This window comes from Carassius gibelio, chromosome B13, assembly GCF_023724105.1.
Source record: "Carassius gibelio isolate Cgi1373 ecotype wild population from Czech Republic chromosome B13, carGib1.2-hapl.c, whole genome shotgun sequence".
NCBI classification, from domain to species: Eukaryota; Metazoa; Chordata; class Actinopteri; order Cypriniformes; family Cyprinidae; genus Carassius; species Carassius gibelio.
In genome coordinates, this window is record NC_068408.1 from 7,535,153 (window position 1) to 7,555,500 (window position 20,348).

The window sequence follows — 20,348 nt, forward strand, 5'->3', positions numbered from 1 at the left end:
TGCATCTGTTGTGATTTGAATGTGGCCCTTTTGGCTTCTGAAGTTGCTGATTGGATGTTAACAGTAGGTATAGCGTGTGTCCTTTAGGGCTGCATGATTATTTTGTCATATATTGTGACATTTAACATCCAATATTTTTGCTTAGATGTTCAGACAAACACACGTGAGGGATGAAATGGGATTAATAGACCCAGTCAATGGTATTTATTTTATAATATAAATATGAGGGTGAACATGCAGTTTAGTTTATTATTATTATTATTATTATTAAAGTTAAAATGTCTTATAAGTACCTCAATAATAATAAAAAAACAGCATGAGCACACTTTATTTTATATATATATATATATATATATATAAATATATTTATTTATTTATTTATTTATTTATTTATTTATTTTATTTTGATAAGCTGTGCAGCCCTAATGATTATTTTATTTTTTTATTCAGTAGTCTCAGACATTTAATAGTGATCCTAATTTATATGTTTCTATACATTTTTGCCTTTTTGAATAGTATATTTGTGCCAGTAACCTGGTTTGTTATTGGCAACATTATTTTTATTATTATATATTTTTTTTTTTGCAGTGGTCAGAAATAGTCATATATAAGAAGTGTGTTATTTTTTAAAAGTAATGCATTACAATGTTGCATCACAACATTTAAACACAAAAGTTAGTTACTGCATTACATTACTTTTGCATTGCTTTATGTCATCTGAGTTAGCCTTGCTTATTATTTTTTTGGCAACTGTAAAGGCCTTTTCATACTAAAACTTAATTTCTTAATGAAATGAATAAGCCTCAGGCTGAATAAAGTGCCTCTGCCTTTGCTTCTCACTCTCAATTTCTCTTAAAACAGGGACAGGAGCGTTAACTTGCATTACTTATTTGAAAAAAGTAACTTGGATATTTTCTTGTAAATTAAAAAGTTATGCGTTGCTTTACTAGTTACTAAAAATTAATCAGTTTACATAATTCTCATTACTTGTAATGTGTTACCCCCAATACTGTATATCAGTTATAATTGCTGGACATACAAATTATAGAGTTGATACAGACTAAAACTGAAACTTATGGTTAAAACAAGGGATTTTTTTTTTTTCCAGACCAGCTGTAGCCTGAGGTATTTGCTTATGCAACCTCACCTTGTGAATGATGTTCTCCTCATTGGAGATGACTGGCTTTCTTCATGTTACAGAAATTTAGTCAGAATGTGAGCATACTGTATCCTCAGTTGCTTTTAAAGCTTGCGGCGATACATCACATGAGCTGTATACAAGGATCTCTACATGATAGTTCACAGTAAACACACTTGTGCCGTCAGCCACAGACATACATGTATATATCCAAGAGAACAATTTTCCTTTTGGGTAAAGGTGCTCTACTTAAAGTTGTACAATACATTTGAAAGACATGTTTTTAAATGACGAATTCTTACATAATTAAAAAATTCCTACTTTTTCAGTGCCCTAGAAAAAGACACTCCCCCCATGTTAATCTGAATTTTACTCCAGATACATTAATACAATTAATAAAATTATATCCCTTTAAATTTCATAAAACAAATAAATATTCTTTTTATATCTAGACATTAAATTTTTTTCCTGTTTAATGTATATAAAACATTGCATAGCAGAACTTTGAAATGAGTTTTCTTGATGCTTTGCTTTGATAATAAATTATTTATTTTATTGATATTTTTCAAATGTAACTTCAGCTGACCAATACAAACAGATGGTTAAAAATATATAAAAATATATTTGAATTCGTCTATTCATATGCTCATATATTTGCTATATAAAATTGCTATTATGCCATTGTAATTTGTTTTTATACTTGTTTTTATATTTGATTGAAGAGATTGTTTGCTGTGTGACTAAATTTTCTCTTAAACACTAACAGTCATATTATGTTGCAGTGTGCATGTAGCCACTGAGTGTCAGAGATTTATTAAAAATATATGATTTCTGAAAGATCATGTGATGCTGAAGACTAGACTAGAAATTCAGTTTGGCCTTCAAAGGAAAAAATCACATAAAATAGAATAAATAAATTGTAATGCTATTTTACAGTAAAACTGTGTTACTGTTATTTTGATCAAATGAATGCAGCCTAAGTAAGCATATATATATGTGTGTGTGTGTGTGTGTGTGTGTGTGTGTGTGTTTATATATATAAAATCCCCCCCACAATTTGACGTCGTACAAATCCCAAACTTTTAAACAGTAGTATAAAAGTCATGACATTATGATTGAGAAATGTTGAACTTCTGTTGTAGGACATTTGTTCCGTTGGAATCTCCGCCGAACCGGAACTCCACTCAGTGGGAGAAGGTGCAGTATCTGTTCGAGGAGCTGGGCAGCAGCCGTAAGTACCATAAAGACCTCTTTAAGTGGAATTGCAGCTCATTTTTACTGACACTTGAAAAGAAAATGGCAAAAAGAGTTTTGACTTCCAGGGCCACAACAACAAAACGACAGGTGTTTTTTTAGAAAGCGACGGATGCTGCCAAGCCACGAGCAGAGGTGATGTGTGGGTTTGGCAGCCCTGACATTTAGCCTCGTCAATGTCAACAGACCTCATTGTGCTACCTAAATTTGCTGTCTTGAAAAAAAAAAAAAAAAGACCTGGCTGCTTTTGACATGTCAATCAGATCTTCCTTCAAGTATTTAGAATATGGTCATGCAGAATATGTGCTTTATTACACTAATAAACAGCTAATATGTTAATAATAGATATGATAATAAGCAACTAGTTAGTAGTGAGAATTGGTCCCTATACTTAAGCGTATTTTTAAATAAATCTTAAAGCTACAGTCCGTAACTTTTGTCGCTCTAACAGTAACTAAACAAGTCTTGTGGAAGAATGTTGTAGCCGGTGCTACTTCTCTCTGTTTATGTTTATGACAAATCACACAAGTACAGGGCTACTCAGCTCAGCGGTACCTACCTGAACCAGTCTGAAGTAGTCTGAATAAAAACACTTATTATAGGTGTAGATTAATGATTCAGGACAAGTCAAAAACACAATTTGGAAAATGGATTTGCGTTGAACTTGCTTATTATATAAATTTGGTTAATTTTGAATACCAAAAATTTACGGACTGCAACTTTGATATGTTTTTTCAGTTAATTGCCAATAAAACATTTCTTCTTTTCATTAACTTAAAATATTAAAATAACTAAAACTAAAACTGAATTAAAACTTAAAATTTAGAAAAAACAATAAATGTACAAATTACAAGAATGACAAAACTTTAACTAAAATAAAAAATATAACCGAATAAAAAAAAAAAAAAAAAAAAAATATATATATATATATATATATATATATATATATATATATATATATATATATATATATATGTTATAAACCAAAGTCCACTAAAATATAAAAAACCTTACATGTTAATACGGCTGAGGACAAAGGATCATCCCTTTTTCTATTTTTTTTCTCTATATTTAAGGGATAGGTTGAGCAAAAGAAAAGGAGTCTGTGGAAAGGAAGCTGTCTGAGTATTTTTGTGTCAGTGTTCTCCAGAGCCTTTCTTATCACATTCTGAAGGCTCATTTGAAGGTCACAGACAAGTCACATGCCTTTTTTACTTCCAGTACAAGTAATTTTTTGTCCCATGGTTTGTTATGCTCTGAGAAAGCAAGTGTGATTTGCCAATACCACGGTGTTCCTTCAGAGAACTTCCCTTGTTAGGTTGGGTCATGACACTTGCGTCACTCTCCCTTGAAGACCATCAAGTTGGCAGGAATGGAGCCACTAAAGAATCCAACCTAATCCAATAATAGCCTGGAGTAGGTCTATTGCTATTTGAGACAGAGCCTGATTCCTGTGAGGGGGTCTTAGATCTGTCATTGCCCCTTCCCAGCAGCCCTGGCCTAATGAATGGAAATCGAGCAAAAAGTCTAGGTGGAAAGAACATCAGAAAAAGGGCTCTTTTGAAACTGGCTTGTTTGTCAAAATCTGCAGCAGACCTTGAGGTTGACGGTCGTGGTACCCTGCTCCTCATCTCCACTCCACGTGTTAAATTAGTAACCAGACCCGTGTGCCATGTGAGCAGGGTTATCATGTCTCTGAGAAGCCTCGGCTGCTGAAGGAGCACCTTGATCCATGCGGCAAGGCAGGCTGATGATTTCCACCCGGTGTCATCCCGAAGCCATGGTTGTCCATTACCAATTCCACAGATATGCATCGGTTCAGTTGCCGGTTCCCCCATGTGAAACAGACATCAAATGTAAACTGAATGCAATACCCCATTCCCCATTAGCGGGTAAGACTGAGGCGAGAGGGCGAGGAAGCGTGCAGAAGGGTAGACAGCTGGAGATCTGATCTTATCACAGACATAGGCTCCAAAAAATCTCTACCTGATTATGCAGCGGAGGCCTGGACACAGAATCCCCTCAGACAGCTCTTGTTCTCTGATTTACTTTCCCGCTGAGCTGAATGTGTTTCAGTAAGTGTCACATTTCAAATTGGAGTTAGAGTGACGTAGTGTGACGAGAAGGCATCAGGCATCAGCTACGCTGAATCTAATTTGGATTTGATGACATCATTTTGCATTCATAGCTCTAGTCTGTAATGAGCCAGAATAGTGAAGAAAAAATGTTTGTATCATAAGGTGGTTGCAAGGGGTTAGATCTGTTTTAGGTGTGTGGAAAATGACTGCTTTTTAGTAGATCTAAAAATTAATATCCATTTTTAATACTGTAAATTTAGCATTGTGATTCCTGAATTCACTTGTAGCATTTAAATGATTTATTTTTAGTTTTTAAATGTTTCTTTTTCCAACACTAAAATGTAGAGAATTTAAATATTGACTGTTTATTCGTTATTGGATATAACATGAATATAAAAATTATTTTGCAGTCATATTTACTTATTTGACCATAAAGTAATCTTTAAAAACATGTTTATATAATTGTTACATATAATCTTTAGCAAATCTCAAAATGAATATCCATTTTTCATATTGTACATGTACATCATTACGTTGTGATGCCTGAATTCACTTGTAGCATTTATATTAATTAGTTTAATTTATAGTGTTTTTTATAGTGTCCAGAAGGAAACAAGATGCATCAAGAGCTGGGGGGTGAAAACTTTTGAACACGATGAAGATGGCCAAATTTGTCTTATTTTGTTGAAATATAATTTTGTAAAATTTAGTTCTGCCCTTCGTAAGCAACAGAAGATACTTGTATGTTTCCCGGTACACAAATTAAGTACAATTTACCTTGATCTTCAAATTCCAAAAGTTTTCACCCCCCAGCTCTTAATGCATCTTGTTTCCTTCTGGAGCATCAGTGAATGTTTGAATCGTTTTAAATAGTTGTGTTTGAGTCCCTCAAATGTCCTCAGTGTGAAAGGATGTATCTGAAAATCATAAAGTCACTGCTGGAAAGGGTTAAAATATGCAAAGATGCTGGAAAACTGATGAATCTGTGGGACCTTAAAGATTTTTCTGAAGAACGCTGCTCAGTTTAACTGTTCAGAACAAACAAGGGACTCATGCACAACCATCACAAAACAGAAAGACAGTCGAGGATCATCAGGTAACAGAACACAGTATTAAGAACCAAGGGTTCCCAAACTTTTGAGTGGGGTTATTTTAATAATTTCAGCAATTTTTTTGTCTTGTGGACTAAATGTTAATATCTTTTATGTACAATATCTTACTCATGACAGTACTAAATAAAAAATAACATGCATTTAGTATGATTTCTCTTATTTTTTGAAAATTACTCATATTTTCACAGATTCTGCAAGGGGTGCCCAAACTTTCGATCCCCACTGTATATATATATATATATACATATATATATATATACAGTGTATATATATTGTATATTATAATTTGATACCTTGTAGTATTTCAAATATAATTGTTTTATTTCTTGTTTATTTCGATTTTTAATGTTGTCTGTTTATTTTTTAATGGCTAATAAAACATGAATATAAATAATTTCAATATTAGTTAGAATTGTAATATTAGTGCCTTGCTTTTTTACTGTCTGTGCATTAAATAAGGCATATGTCTATGCTCATAGGTTTTTTTTTTTTTTTTTTTTGAACACCATAAATAAGATTAAGATAAATCGAAATAGTTGAGAACCTCTCCTGCACCACTTTTGTTTGATAATATTTCTGTCTGTAATTGTTGGGGAGCAGTGCGTTTTCTCTTTTCCTGTAATCCAGAATCCAGTGAGTGAGTTGGCTTAAGCAAGCTGCTTTCCATCTCCATGAGGTTATCATAGCAAGCTCATGTTGTGAATACCACAGCTAAGAGCTCTTTAATAAACACTTCTCAGTGGCAGCGGTCTCCTCGGCGTACATAAGCCCGGGGTGCTCCGTGCATGTCGAGATAAGGGCCTCCACTCTCTTCGAGTGCCGAGGAATCAGCCGCTAGAGCAGCTGTGGAGCCGCCTCAGATAATAAACAATATATTCTCTGTCCAATCCCTCAGTTAGTCTTCCGGGGAAGCAACGGAAAACGCAGGTCCCCTTGCATTGTGAGGAGTTCATAAACAGAGCGGCTTTCCGTAGCAAACACGAACGCTATTGTCTCCGGCATAGCTCCTTCACCACTTAACAAAAGCTGGGACATCACAAAGGGAAACACCTATTCAGATGCAAATGCTCATTTCAGCCATCAGACATCAAAGCTCCTCTTCTTTTTATATTCTTCCGTTTGCTACATTAGGAAGCAGGAGTGTAATCATCTTCATTTCTTCTCGTTGGCTTTTGTGTCTCGGGGCTTTTTGTGTATGGAACGTGGTGGGTGGCGCAGCAAACACTTCTCCGAATTCATGTGGTTCGACTGAATGGAAAGAAGTCATTTTGTGAGTGATGTAAAGCAGTTCCTGAGGAAAATAAACAGAGAACAGTAGGTTGCATTTCATTGAGGTGGGCTGCAGGCAGAAGGGGGCTTTCTGGGCTCAGGGCTGCCAGGATGCTGTGTTTTGCTCCGCTGGGCCATAACTCAGAACCAGAGGAAAGGGGAATCGTGCGAGTTTGTGTGTGTTCAACTCTCTCGCTCCCTATGACAGGTGGGATCCTAACAGGGAGTGCGGTGGCGGTCACTTCCCATAAATCTGCCTCAGCTGGCCTCAGATCTGACAGCTGGCATCATGCCCTCTACTCTTTTCACTCATTTTCCCCCTTTTCCCCTCTCTCTCAGTTCCATGTGCCATCTTGTATCGTGAGGACTAGGGATTCACAAAATGTCAGATGTACTTCACCAAGTCTGTACTAAAAAACAAACCAACAGCAATTTCTTTTGAATGTGAGCAGTCAAGCTATTCACAGCAAAAATGCAGGGTTTGTGCCTGTTAAATTATGGAAGAGCAGAAAGATGGTACTGTCTGTTTTTTTTCTTTATAGATTTTACAGTTAGACTTGTAGGCTAGTTTTTGCGCAGTAAACAACAGTCAGCATTTTTATCTTACTGCAAACATTATATATATTCAGTATATATTCATGAAACAAAAAGAGTTTGAGTAACAACAGTTATTCATAATACATTATTTCAAGTAGTTGTATTAATATATATATATATATATATATATATATATATATATATATATAGTAATGAAACAAACTTTTTTACTTTGAAATTATATTTTTTATGTGTTTATTTATTATTTTTTATTACTGATTATTTGATAAATGTGAAAATTAAAGCTTTATTAAAATTTGCTTAATCTATTAAAAATATAAAAGTACTTTTGTATACTTGTGCATTCTTTTGTTTAAATATTTATTTGTATATTATATTCATATTCTTTTTATATCAACAACAACAGTATTTATTGTTTACATTTTTAATTGCTTGTATTTCTCATCATTTTTTTATTATTATTATTACAGATTATTTTACTTGAACAGTTCTTTACAAATGTGAAGATCAATGCTTAAATGTGACTTAATATACTTAGTTAATACTTTTAAAGCACTTTTATACTCCATAATGTTTAATGTATCCATATATTAATAATTATTATTAATCATCATCAACAATAAATATAAAAATAAAAAAATATTATAAATCTAACCATCTAATCTAATACAATATAGTAAAAGTATCAAACCTTTTAATTCAATATTAAAAGTTTTTAAATAAAGCAAAATGTTTAGTAGCATGTTAGCTTTTGCTGTGGCATCAAGAATTGTGAAATTTTACTGGTATTGATATTGACTATTAAAGGTCCTATGACATGAAAATTTCACTTTCTGAGGTTTTTTAAGATTAATATGAGTTCCCCTAGCCTGTGTATGCTCCCCAAGTTTCTAGAAGATTTTTCTATCTTTCTCTGCCTTTGAGAAAATGGAAGCTCAAACGGGCTAATCTTGAATCTCCTCGTTGTGACGTTGTAACGAGAATTGTTACCTCCCCTTTCTCTGCTTTGCCCGCCCAAATATTTACATATAATACAGACTCTGTCTACTCAATGCTCATCACTGCAGCCTTTCATGTGATGGGAAAAGATCTAAAAAATAATTATATAATCAACACTTCCATGATTCGTTAATCTCGACAGCTGTAATAGTAAAATATATATATATATATATATATTTGAGAGGTGTTTCACATGTAATATGCATTTCGAATTAAAGATGTCAGCCAATCACAACAGTTGTGGTTTACTCGGAGTCTCACATCAGACACGCCCCTTCAAACAGAGCATTCAAGCCAGAGGGCTAATATCAGGATATAAAAATGCTTTTTTTTTCTAAATTTTAAATGTAAAAATCATACTAACAATATAAATACACCTAAGGAAACATTACAAAGCATTTAAAGAAAGGGAAATAATCCATGTCATGGGACCTTTAAATAAAGCTTTCCTGAACGTCCTTTATACAGTATTTTCAACATGTCATTGTGACTATTAGAATTTAGAGGGCAAAAACTTTGCTGACCTTTCAGTAACTATGTCAGAGTAAGAGGAGGTTGAGAGAAATGATAGTAAGAGAGGAAAGAAGATGAGGTGCATTGAGAAATTTCCCAGGGGTGCAGGAACTCTGAATATATATATAATAAATATATCTGCCGCATGACCAAAACTTAACAGAGCTATGCTTTTGGCCCATGTCATAAATAAATTTCCCCTCTGTCTTGCAGATGGCCTGGCTGCCCTGTCGTTCTCCATCAGCTCGCTCACCTTGATTGGCATGCTGGCAGTGATCACATACACGGTGAGTGGCCAACAGAGAATTGGTAATGGTGGGTGGTTACTTGTGCCCCATTGATTTGCATGCGTTTACGAGGGGTTATGCGAAGAGACTGCTCAGCACTGTCACGGGGAGGCAATTTTAGACATAATATGCACATTTCTGTCCACAATTTAAGTATGCTTGTCTGTCCTTTTATATACCGCTAGTGCCATTTGCCATTGGTTGAAAGATACAGATTGTCCCGCCCTAAACTCATGCCATTGGTTGAACCAGTGTCAGGCTGGTTTGGAAGTTAAAACAAACAGCAATGATTTTACTATGTAATGACAACAACTAAGGTGATTTTTACATTTATAGATGTGTAAGAGAATCATTTTCCTGAAGTGGTTGTTGACCTAGCTTTGACTGTAGAATCCCGATAGGTCATCTTCATGCGTAGGTTTCTCATATTCCACAAAGGCCGCTGTATGGAAACAGTCTTTGATTGTAGTCATCCTGAATGATGAAACGGCCCCTCAATGTTAGAAATGTTTTGTGATTCTTGCGTTTTGGCCTGCAATCGCTCAAAATGACACACTGTCATTTCTCACCGATGTGTGCCCGAGACGTCGGTGTGATGTATATGGCCTGTTATCTCTCTCCTATTTATATATCTGAGCCTGAAGGCCATTAATAAACGCCTGTATTCTGATTCCTTCAGCATACTGTAGCTGTTCTATTCGGATAAGATAAATTGATTGTACTGTAACACTTGTTAATGTTATCCATTTTTCAACATCATGAGGAACCAGGCTATGAGAATCTCCGCTTTGTCAGGGATTGAAGAGAATGAGGTGGAATACGTTCACTGTGGCACACTGTTTGAAACAAATATATAAATATAACATTTTACATAAAGGAGCATATTCAATAGCATAATCATTTTTGCAGTGATAAAGAAATTGTTATCGCAAATTGTGAACTGGTGCTTATGTGTATAATAACATGGGTAATATTTTGTAATACCTCTTTTTAGGATCCTTTGAGGTATTAAATGTTGGAAAAAATAGCATTTATTCAAAATAGAAATTTAACTGTCAACACTGCGTAAAAAAAAAGGGATTATTATTTTTTTGAAAAGTAATTATTTCATTTAGCAAGCATGTATTACATTCATAAAAATATAATAGTAATCACTAGTATTCTTACTAAATCTTTTTAATTTGAATAAATGGTCTTCTTTATATATATATATATATATATAAATCGCAATTAATCACATCCTAAATAAACTTTTTTTAACATAATATGTCTGTGTGCTGTGTATATTTATTATATATATAAATACACACACATGCATGTCAAATATCTGAAAAATGTTATATTTATATATTAAATATATTTATTATAAATATAGACGTAAATACATGTAAATATTTTCAAAATATATACTGTAGTTGTGTGTATATATACATAATAAATATAAACAAAACACACGCATATATTATGCAAATAATAAACTTACTGTTGATGTGATTAATCGTGATACTGTTTTATTGTATTTTTATCAAATAAATGTAGCTTTGCTGAGCATAAGAGACTTCTTTAAAAAACATAAAAATCTTACTGATCCCAATCTTTTAAAATCACATATATTTAGATCTAATTTTAATAATTTCATATTTAAGAATAATAGTATTTACACACCATATTTGCCAATTTAATTTTGGATATTTTGAAATTTCAGTAAGAATCCCACTGAATTGCTGCTGCTTTTAGGTCTAAGTCACTAATAAGTCACTGCTTAAATTGTGCTTTTAACGTAATTGTAATCGTACATAACGGAGACTTTTCAAGCTATTGAATACTAGCCTGTATTAAAGGTTAGACAATTTTCAAAATGCTTTGAGGATGGTAATGTTCTCCTTTCTGACCTCCTGTTGTCAGAAGCCCAGAGAGTTGCTTATGGAGAAAGAAAGACTCCTAGTGCGCTGTTGTTTTTAATCTTCTCCGCTGTGGTACAGAGACTCAAAACCAATCAAAGATACCTTGTCAAAACCCAGGTTTCTCTCACTTGGGCTGTTCCTATTGCACTTTCTCTTTCCTGTTGTTGCTTTGCCCAGCCCTCCTCCCTTTCTACACCAAAGAACTCGAATCACCCATCCTCCCTAATCCAAGTTTCTAAAGCGATGGGTGATTTATCATACCAGCCTATGTGTTATTATTATGCATGATTAACCTAATGGAATCTAAGTGATGGGCACCGTATGCAGCCGCAGTATTGTCCAGGGTGGGCAGGTTAATTTATCACTGCACTTTGAGCCAAGGTGCCCAGTTGCTCTTAATTCAAACCACTGGCCGAGATGTAAACCTGTAATGACAACACCACGGCCGGCTGAGTTTCAACTAAACACTAAAGCATGCATTTCAAACCTTCAGCACTTGCTGTTTTTGGCCAGCATCACACTTTGCTGAGCTACTGGGAAATTAATATTCAACCTAAGCACATACAAACAGGAGCCTCGGCTTGTTAATAAGCCTCTGAAGTGCCATATGGTCAGGGCGGGCGATGGTAACTTACCTATCCAGTGCTTGGATGGCCAGCTCTTAAAAACAATCATGCTGGGAGTTTTAATCGTGCTTTTTAAGTGAAACAGCATGCAGTTGCAAAAGTTTGGTTATTTCAGGCTGTTTGGGGATGAATTGCTTATTCGGGAAAATGCAGAAGAGCTCCTTCTAGGTAAATGTTGTTTGTTCTTTGAACTGAAGAAAGTGGTTTTGCACTTGAAACGCCTTTTTTACTTCCTGCACGATGGCTCGTATATTGCTTTAATCCTCAGAAGAGAGAATTCAAGCATTTGCACACGTCTTTTAAACTTTCCACCGACAGGATTTAAATGACAGTCACTGTTGTGTACAGTATGTGTCAGTTCTTGCCACTTCATTCTAAACTTTTCCCATTAGTGATCACCAATCACCTTGAACTCACCTTCACCTCATCCGTGTTTATCGTCTGAAAGGGCTCTCCATTTTTTGACACCTTTATGTACTCGTAGACCCTCCTTTGTCCAAGATGCTGTTTCAAGAAGCCTTTATCACCCTTAATGTTATGAGGTGCAAAAGTGTGTTTTATGCTTGATCGAGCCCCGTTCTGCTCAAAGCGGTTCCTGACCTCTCAAAGTCTAAACCGGTTGCCGTGCTTCAAAAACGCTGTTTGCATTCTCACTTGAACCCATTTAACATCCTTCGTTAGGTAATATCGATGCTGATGTCTTATATCAAGCTTATTTTGCTGCTGGTGTGACATTACAATGAAAATGATTAACCCGCTGACTTTTTAATGTGCATGTAATATTTGCATATGCATATGAGCGTATATCACAGCTCTTTGATCTGTCCACTTGACCGTGGGCCGTCTCAGTGTGGTGATTTAAAAGACTGGCTTGCATGCTGACGTTCAGCCCTGGAGGGTTCCTCTCCCTCTTAAATCTGCGGCCCAAAGATGCTGATTCCCAACGAGAGGGTGACCGCATTAATTTCCACTGATTTAATCATAGTGCTGCAAAAATGACCTGCGACTGGCAAGAGAGCCTCTTCCTCCTCCTCACCGTCTCGGGTGCATCTGAGGAACCACTTCAATAACAAATGCCATAATTTGAATTTTCTCAGGTCTCCTCTTATATGCAGAGCTTCTTTTTCCATTTCTCAGTCCTATTCATGGGATTCTTGCAACAGAAAAAAAAGCTTTTTCCACCTGTCTATTTAATTAGTTAAATTGTTTTATTTTTATTCTTTTTTGCTTGTTTGATGGTTTTCTTTCTTTCTTTCTTTCTTTCTTTCTTTCTTTCTTTCTTTCTTTCTTTCTTTCTTTCTTTCTTTCCTATAATGACATTACAGATTAGATATCAGGACCAAACAATATATTATATTATGTAATACAAAAAATTGTTAGTTCATGGTACTTAATATACTGTATACTGTAATCATTATTATTTGTGACTCTGCACCACAAAACCAGTCATGAAAAAATAAATAAGCTTTCCATTGATCTATGGTTTTTTAGGATTGGACATTATTTGGTCGAGATACAATTATTTGAAAATCTGCCTTTAAATCTGTCCAAATTAAGTTCTTAGCAATGCATATTACTAATAATAAAAAAATACATTTAAGGTAGAAAATGTACAAAATATCTTCATGGAACATGATCTTTACTTTAAGGTACAATTTGTAAGATATTTGAAGTAAAATATCCAAAAACCACTAGGCTAGTGTTATATATTTTGTCCAGCAAAATTACTAACAGTATCTCTAATGTTTTCAGCTACTTGTAAATCATGAGAAAATTCCCATTCTAAACAGTGACACGGGGCAGTGCAGTCACCTGTCAATGACATTAGTAACCCTTTATGACCGCCTTTAATGAAGTAGAAACCACATGACAACAGTGTCGTGGACAAATGCGGAAGTAGCTTCGCGTCAAACTTCAACTAGAAAGAGATGCCGATCTCGCTTGTGTTTTACTCGACAGGTGAGTTGTTTTGATTCGTATATTTACAGAAAACGTATGCTATTATAACGATCAACAAGATTAGTATTATGGGGCATACACGCCAAACGTGGGACATCGCGTCTCTAAACCCGCGCAACAAGTCTGATCCATATTCTGATCGCATCTTTGCATTGACTTTGTATGTAATCTACTGGCACAAATCGTTCAACTCGCGATAAATCTATGATTTATATTTCCATCTGATTGATGGCCGTCAGTGGTTGGGTAGAAGACAACAAATCCCATCATTCCACGCTCCTTCTTAACGTCATCAAACCACGCGATTGTTATTGTTTTGGTAGTGCGCCCTCTAGTGGCAGGTCCTATAACCTGTACCTTTAATGTACAAATAATTTTTGGCATAAAAGAAAAATGTATAACTTTGACCCATTCAACAAATTTTTGGCTATTGCTACAAATATACTGTACCTGTGCTACTAAGACTTTTTTTGTGGCTAGTGTCACATTTATAACTGAAGTTGTTTGTTGACGGCTGACAGAGGTAGGGAATAGTTACACAGTAACTATACTGCATTTTTACCATTTTAGCTGAAACATTGTATTGACCAATCAGCACCCAGAACCGGAGCTGCAGTGTGTGTTTTATAAAGAGTTTGAGATATTATATTAATTTAGTTTTCACCATGACAAGTGACACAGATGTGTTTTTCTCCACACCTGCATGGATGGTGTAAATTGACAGTGTTATATTTACAAAGCAACAGCAAATAGAATTAGCCTCTCATTTCCAGCAGTGTAACACATTTATATTTAATTTACAGACCACAAAAGGGACAGAAGAAACACTGAAACACCATCTGGCAGAAGACCATTGCTTGTTCCATGCTGAACTCTCTATACATCTGTTTATATTTTTTTGACAGTTTTATCCACTTTCTTTGTCTTCATTATGGCTTGAACAAAGAAGAGAGTGTTTTAATATAGCAATGTGAGATCGTCCTTTTGATGGTTTAATGTTGCATGTAATTTTAGTGGATGTACTGATTTTTGTTGTTTTGTTGACAAATTGACATTGCTGTACATCCATTTCCTCCTTAATCAGAAAAGATGCTTTTTTGACATTATTTGCATAACTGTAGTATGCTCTGTTGACATTGAAAACATGATTTGGATGTTAATTTAAATGACCTCAAACACAAAGTTAAAGAGTTAAAAGAGTCGATTACTCAAAATAATCAAACGGCTTCATGGTGAAAATCCTAAAATCTTAACATGAAATCCTAAATTCATTCATCAGAAAATTTGTTTACTTGTTTTTAAAACAAGTAGAAAAGCCCTAAATTTATTGGTTAAAATGTGAGGAAAACCTTATAAATAGTCCTAAGGTGTACAGGACTCTGCTTGGAAAAATTTAGCGCGTTAAAATATTTTTTTGCGAAGTCTGACACATTGAAAAGTGTATAGAATGTCAGAAGAAATTCATAGTTTTGTGGCAGCGCACACTTTCCCCATGCAGGCTGTTGAACAAAAGCATCCTTGTGTAAGGGGGTGTATGCCTCTTCTCTCTCACTCTCCGATCCCCACTTTCATCCCTCTATCCTCCGTTCTCCCAGCTGACAACCGCAACCCCTTCATCTTCCATCTCTCCACCTTTCCTCTCTCTCTCTCTCTCTTTGCCCCTCTTCCTCAAACTATCATACTCAATCTCTGTCTCCTGCCTCAGGTCTCCTTTTCCAATCAGCACAGAACACACCTGTTTTTGTTTGGAGTGTCTCTTTTATTTTTCTCATGCTTGACGGACTGCAGGGGCGAGGAGGGCAGGAAAGAATGGGAAAGAGGAGGCGAGAAGGAGCAGACGTCTCACCGGGGTTGCAGGACAGATTCCTCTTTTATGAGGGAGTGCTTGGTATTCGGGACATGGTCCGGCCTTTAGAGCCCTCGTGATTCAAAGCAGAGGGTGTCACGGCCCATGGCAACGGCTGAACACACTTGGCCTGACTCTCGCAATGACGTGTTTTACAGAGCACGTCACTTGCTCTAAAAGCATCTTCGGCAGAGAAGATAAAAAGGTCACCAGTGTTTTAGCCACCTTCTGAAGATCTAATTGTGCCGCTGACTTTTCTCAGCATTTTGATATGAAAGCTTTTGAAAACGGCAGAACTGCACAAATGTGGGTACATGAGGTTTTTTTTTTTTTTTTTTGTGGTGCGTGTACGCACAACCTTGTCTCTTTTATTCTCTGGCTGTATTGATTTGCTACCAGGAGAGTATTGAAGATGGTCTTTATTTTTAATTAAAGTTCACAAAGCCCATATTGAAAAGCTAGCAGGTTTCTGACCCAAGTCTCACTGTATAAGACCTGCGCTTCCTAATGCCAAGATGTGAAAAGAAAAGCATCGATGAGCTCAGTGTTGAAATAACCTCTGATTTACGGCCTCCAGAAATGGCAGGGTTTTATCATATTTCCCTACATGAGCTCAGATATATCTTCTGTCATGCACTGTGCATGTGAAAGTGCACTTTGTGCCGTCACATGGGGGCACTGTTAGGCTGTGCATTGCTGGAAAGCATGCCGTACATCTCAAAATGGTCGCTGCATGCAAACACACACTCTCACACTCTTTTCATCTCCTCCTCTTCACCCTCATTGCACAGAAAACACATACAAGAATTCAGTGGGCTTCTGAATGACACCATTTAGAAAGTGCTCTTTATTATCAAGTGCCATAATGTATGGATTTAGTTCCTCTGCACAGCGGCACTTAGAGGCAATCGGCAGGACTCTTGGTGAAATTGTGGTGGCACTCTGCCTGATGACTGTGAATGGTGTATAATTGGTCTTTAATGCTCATTCTTTCTCTATGTCAGGCGTACGGGATGTCCGTCCTGCCGCTGAACCTGATTAAAGGCACGCGCAGCATCCTGTATGAGCGTCTGGAGAACACTGAAGACACGGAGGAGGTGGAGCACCAGATAGACAAGCTCAAAGCCAAGGTCTCCGTGTGTGTGTGAACTGAATTCAGATTCAGATTTATTTATTATCAACTGCTTGTCTGTTGCTGTCCTTGGGTCAACAGATTCAAATAAAGATTGCAATTATTGTACTACTGTTCAGAAAGTTTGGGATAGTTTTAATACTTTTATCCAGCAAAGATGCATTCAACTGATAAAAAATTAAATAGATAAAGATAATGTTTTTGAGCAGCAAATCAACATTTCTGAGTAGAGTAAGGGATGCTGAAAATTCAGCTTTGCAATCACAGGAATAAACACTTCAAAATGAATTATAATAGTAATTGTGTGTGTGTGTATATATATATATATATATATATATATATATATATATATATATATATATATATATATATATATATATATATATATTATAAAATGATACTGACAACCAAAGTTTTGGACGGAAGTGTAGTAAAATTATAAAGCTTAAAAGGAAGAAGAAACACTTCCCGTATCTTCCTCTATGTTGGGATCAAAGGTTTTACAGTGACGTGGTTTTGTATGACATCCCATGTCTGTATAAACCTTGAACAGAATAGCAACAACTAAAGGAAACTATGACCTATGCCACACTAAATATTGGTTTACAGACAAACCTGTAGCAGTAACCATAGATCATTTAATTGATTCACCAAATGCTTAAATGTAAACGAGGACAAGCAAGGGTTCGTACCAACCTCAGCTTTTTGTGGCAATAATTGGCTGCTGAGAAAATTTAACCATTTAAGACATTTTGAATTTGAAACCAAATAAAATATTAAAAGCCAGTATGATGTATTTTTATGCAATAATCAGTTTGTACCTTTCTCTTCAGTGTGCCAATGGGCGTCCTCTCTCAATGAGAGACCGGAGGAACCTCCAGGATCTCGAAGCCAAGCTACAGGTGCTCCGTCGGCAGGGTCGTCACCTTGAGATTGCAGAGAGGAACTGCTGCAATAAAGTGGGCTCAGCTCTCCGTCCCATGAAGGTTTGTTGAGTTTTACCTTAGATACACTTTACTGACTTGTACATGTGCCTTATTCAGTTTCAACTACTCCTGATTGCTCACATTGAATTGTTTCTGTTTTTTTGTCAGTGTTGTGTGTTTGGCTTTGAATCAGAGAGGTCATGCAAAAAGAATTCCAATTTTCTATGATCTTTTTGAAATTACTTTAGTGTGTGTGTGTGTTTGTGCGTGTGTACTCTCAAAACAAGATATAAAAAAACAACATCTCAAAGAGACCATCTTCTGAAACTGACTAAAAAAATGACTGGTTCTGAATGTGTGCAACTTTCTGACAGCTGAAAACATATGAGCAGCCACATTTATTTTAACAAGGTGGCACAATATAGTTTTAAGTCTTAGGGTGAGAGAAAGACCTAATTATGACAAAACCTCTTTTTATAAAAAAATAAAAAGCTGATGATTGTAATAAGGATTTTTGGCAAATAAACTTTGCAGTGTTCAGTAGCCGTTTTTGAAAGAATACAGTTTCTTTAACTCATACTTTGGATCAAACAGTAAATGCTTCAAATCATAAACAGCTGTCTTCCCACACACCGACACAACTGAATATCCAGAGGTGACAGTTCTCTCTGATTGAATAAGAGTGGCATTTGTAAGAGATTTTAACGTGTCAAATGATGCCAGTTCGAGTTCAGCTCTTTGTGAGCTGCAATCCTCACCCTGTTGCACCACATTTTATCAGAAGTCATTCAAATGGCTTGTATTTTCTCAAAAGTCATGAAGTCAAAATTAACCCTATTTTCTTCCACAATAATAGTTCCTGGTCTTTATCTGAACGTTTTTCTGCATCTGAAATAACTTTTTAGAAGATTTGGAAAATATTGTATAAGACATACAATTACGTATTTTTTTTTTTTTTTATTAAGGTTAACTAATAGACAAAAGCTATTTCGACATTGTTATCAGATTATTTGAATCTTAAATAATCTTGAAAAAATTTGAATCTTAAATCTTGCCAGTTTTATACTCTGGTATATAATTTAATAACCATTAATTTAATGAAAGTTATTGCAATAATAGTAAATAAATTTAGATGCCATCTGCAAACTCTCATTCAGGAATTTTCTTTCACTTGTGCATCCATTAAATTATGGAATAAAAAAGGGTTACAGATGCCATTTCATTACTTAAAAAATTCCATTGGTTTTGCAATAAAACCATCAGAGCATTTGCATAAAGTTTTATATAAGTTTAGACTTATATATACTGTACTGCAACACTTGCTTAAAATGTATGTTCTTTTCCCTTTTGATGTTCGATGTTTTTCAAGCATTTTCGTCGTCTTGTTCCTAATTCATTGTTCCATTATGTCACTATCCTATCTTGCAAAGTCTATCAAGGGGGTGGTGTGAAGAAAATTAATTTTCCTGGTGACTTTGATGTAAAACGTACATTATGACTTCATTTGAATGCCCCCATGTATTCCCAGGAAATTCCAGAAAACCTTTGGGTTTTATCACCTTGGCACAGATTTGCCAAACTGAGTAACCACTTTGCTAGATGCATTATTTCTCCTTACGTCTGCGCTTTCATCCAGCTAATGAAGCCATTTTTTAAATTTAATATATATAATATTTCTATTTATTTATTTGGCAACTCTTTTCCGATTTGTGTGCTCGCTGGGATTGACCTTGACTGTGTTAAAGGCAAATTCTAATATGCTCTAGTATGACTTCCTTTCTCCTGTGGGACACAAAAAATGATGTTTAAAGAATATCCTGGCTATTCAGGTGAACTAAGGGCTGTTAACCATGAAAATAGCAAAATGTGGTTGAGTAAATGATGACAGAATTTCAATATTCGGAGAAATTTCTCATTAAATATACATCTAGTGATGCAAAAAATTGCTGTGATTGTCACAAACCTTCTGCACTCTTCTAGCCTATCTTTAAAATGTTTTCTGCCTCTCATTCACTTGCTGTTATTCTTTGCATCGTTTCTTCTCCCAGCATGCTATGCACCAGAGGGGTTCCTCATTTCTGTCTTTAGTGGCCCACTAGCAGCAGACATGAGCATAGCACTCTTAATGATAGACTCCAGACTCTATTTATACCTAAACTAGGCTTGAGATTTACAAATTTTCCCATAAGAGCTTTGGGGGAAATGCATACTGAGAGGAATCTGTCTGCCAAACAGATCTCTCCATAAGTCACTGCACCTGGTTTACGTTGCAATGATGCGCTGCGCTTGTTTAAGCTTAGCATATGTCTGATTTACAGTGTAAATTTAATGATTTAGTGCAAAAGTCAGCTTGTCCTCAGATTCTCCAAGGGCCGATTTCAGGCTCGATCCGCCGCTCCCTGCTGCGAAGTCTCACGTGTACTTTGTTGTCGCTAACACAACATGTGTACTGATTCAACACATTTCCGTTGTGAGAGCCATTGGCATTACGTAACAGAGTTGCGTGGCTGTGGAAAGTGAGGCCAAGTGGGTGGTTTGTTAACTGTTGCATGGGTGGTCCAACGGGTCGATTTGATACGTGTGAGTTCCTGCTGGTGAGTTTAGATAAATTCAGCTGTCAGCACAGACTAATAGATTGCGAGGTACACAAATACATGAGCGCACACCTCTATTACCCTTTAATGTGGACCCGGCAGATGTGATTGATTCCATTTAGAGAGCAGGTTAATTGACCTAAATTCTGTATC

General features: G+C 35.7%; 1 protein-coding gene across 1 annotated transcript in view; it reads left to right on the forward strand.

Moving 5' to 3' along the window:
• The window catches only part of lmbrd1 (LMBR1 domain containing 1), an 82,539-nt gene that overhangs the window by 27,738 nt on the left and 34,453 nt on the right, over positions 1-20,348 (forward strand). The window contains exons 6-9 of the mRNA XM_052573171.1: positions 2,281-2,369; positions 9,135-9,208; positions 16,548-16,673; positions 17,509-17,661. Of these exons, the coding sequence (XP_052429131.1) occupies positions 2,281-2,369; positions 9,135-9,208; positions 16,548-16,673; positions 17,509-17,661 (442 nt within the window). The remainder of the gene's footprint in view (positions 1-2,280; positions 2,370-9,134; positions 9,209-16,547; positions 16,674-17,508; positions 17,662-20,348) is intronic.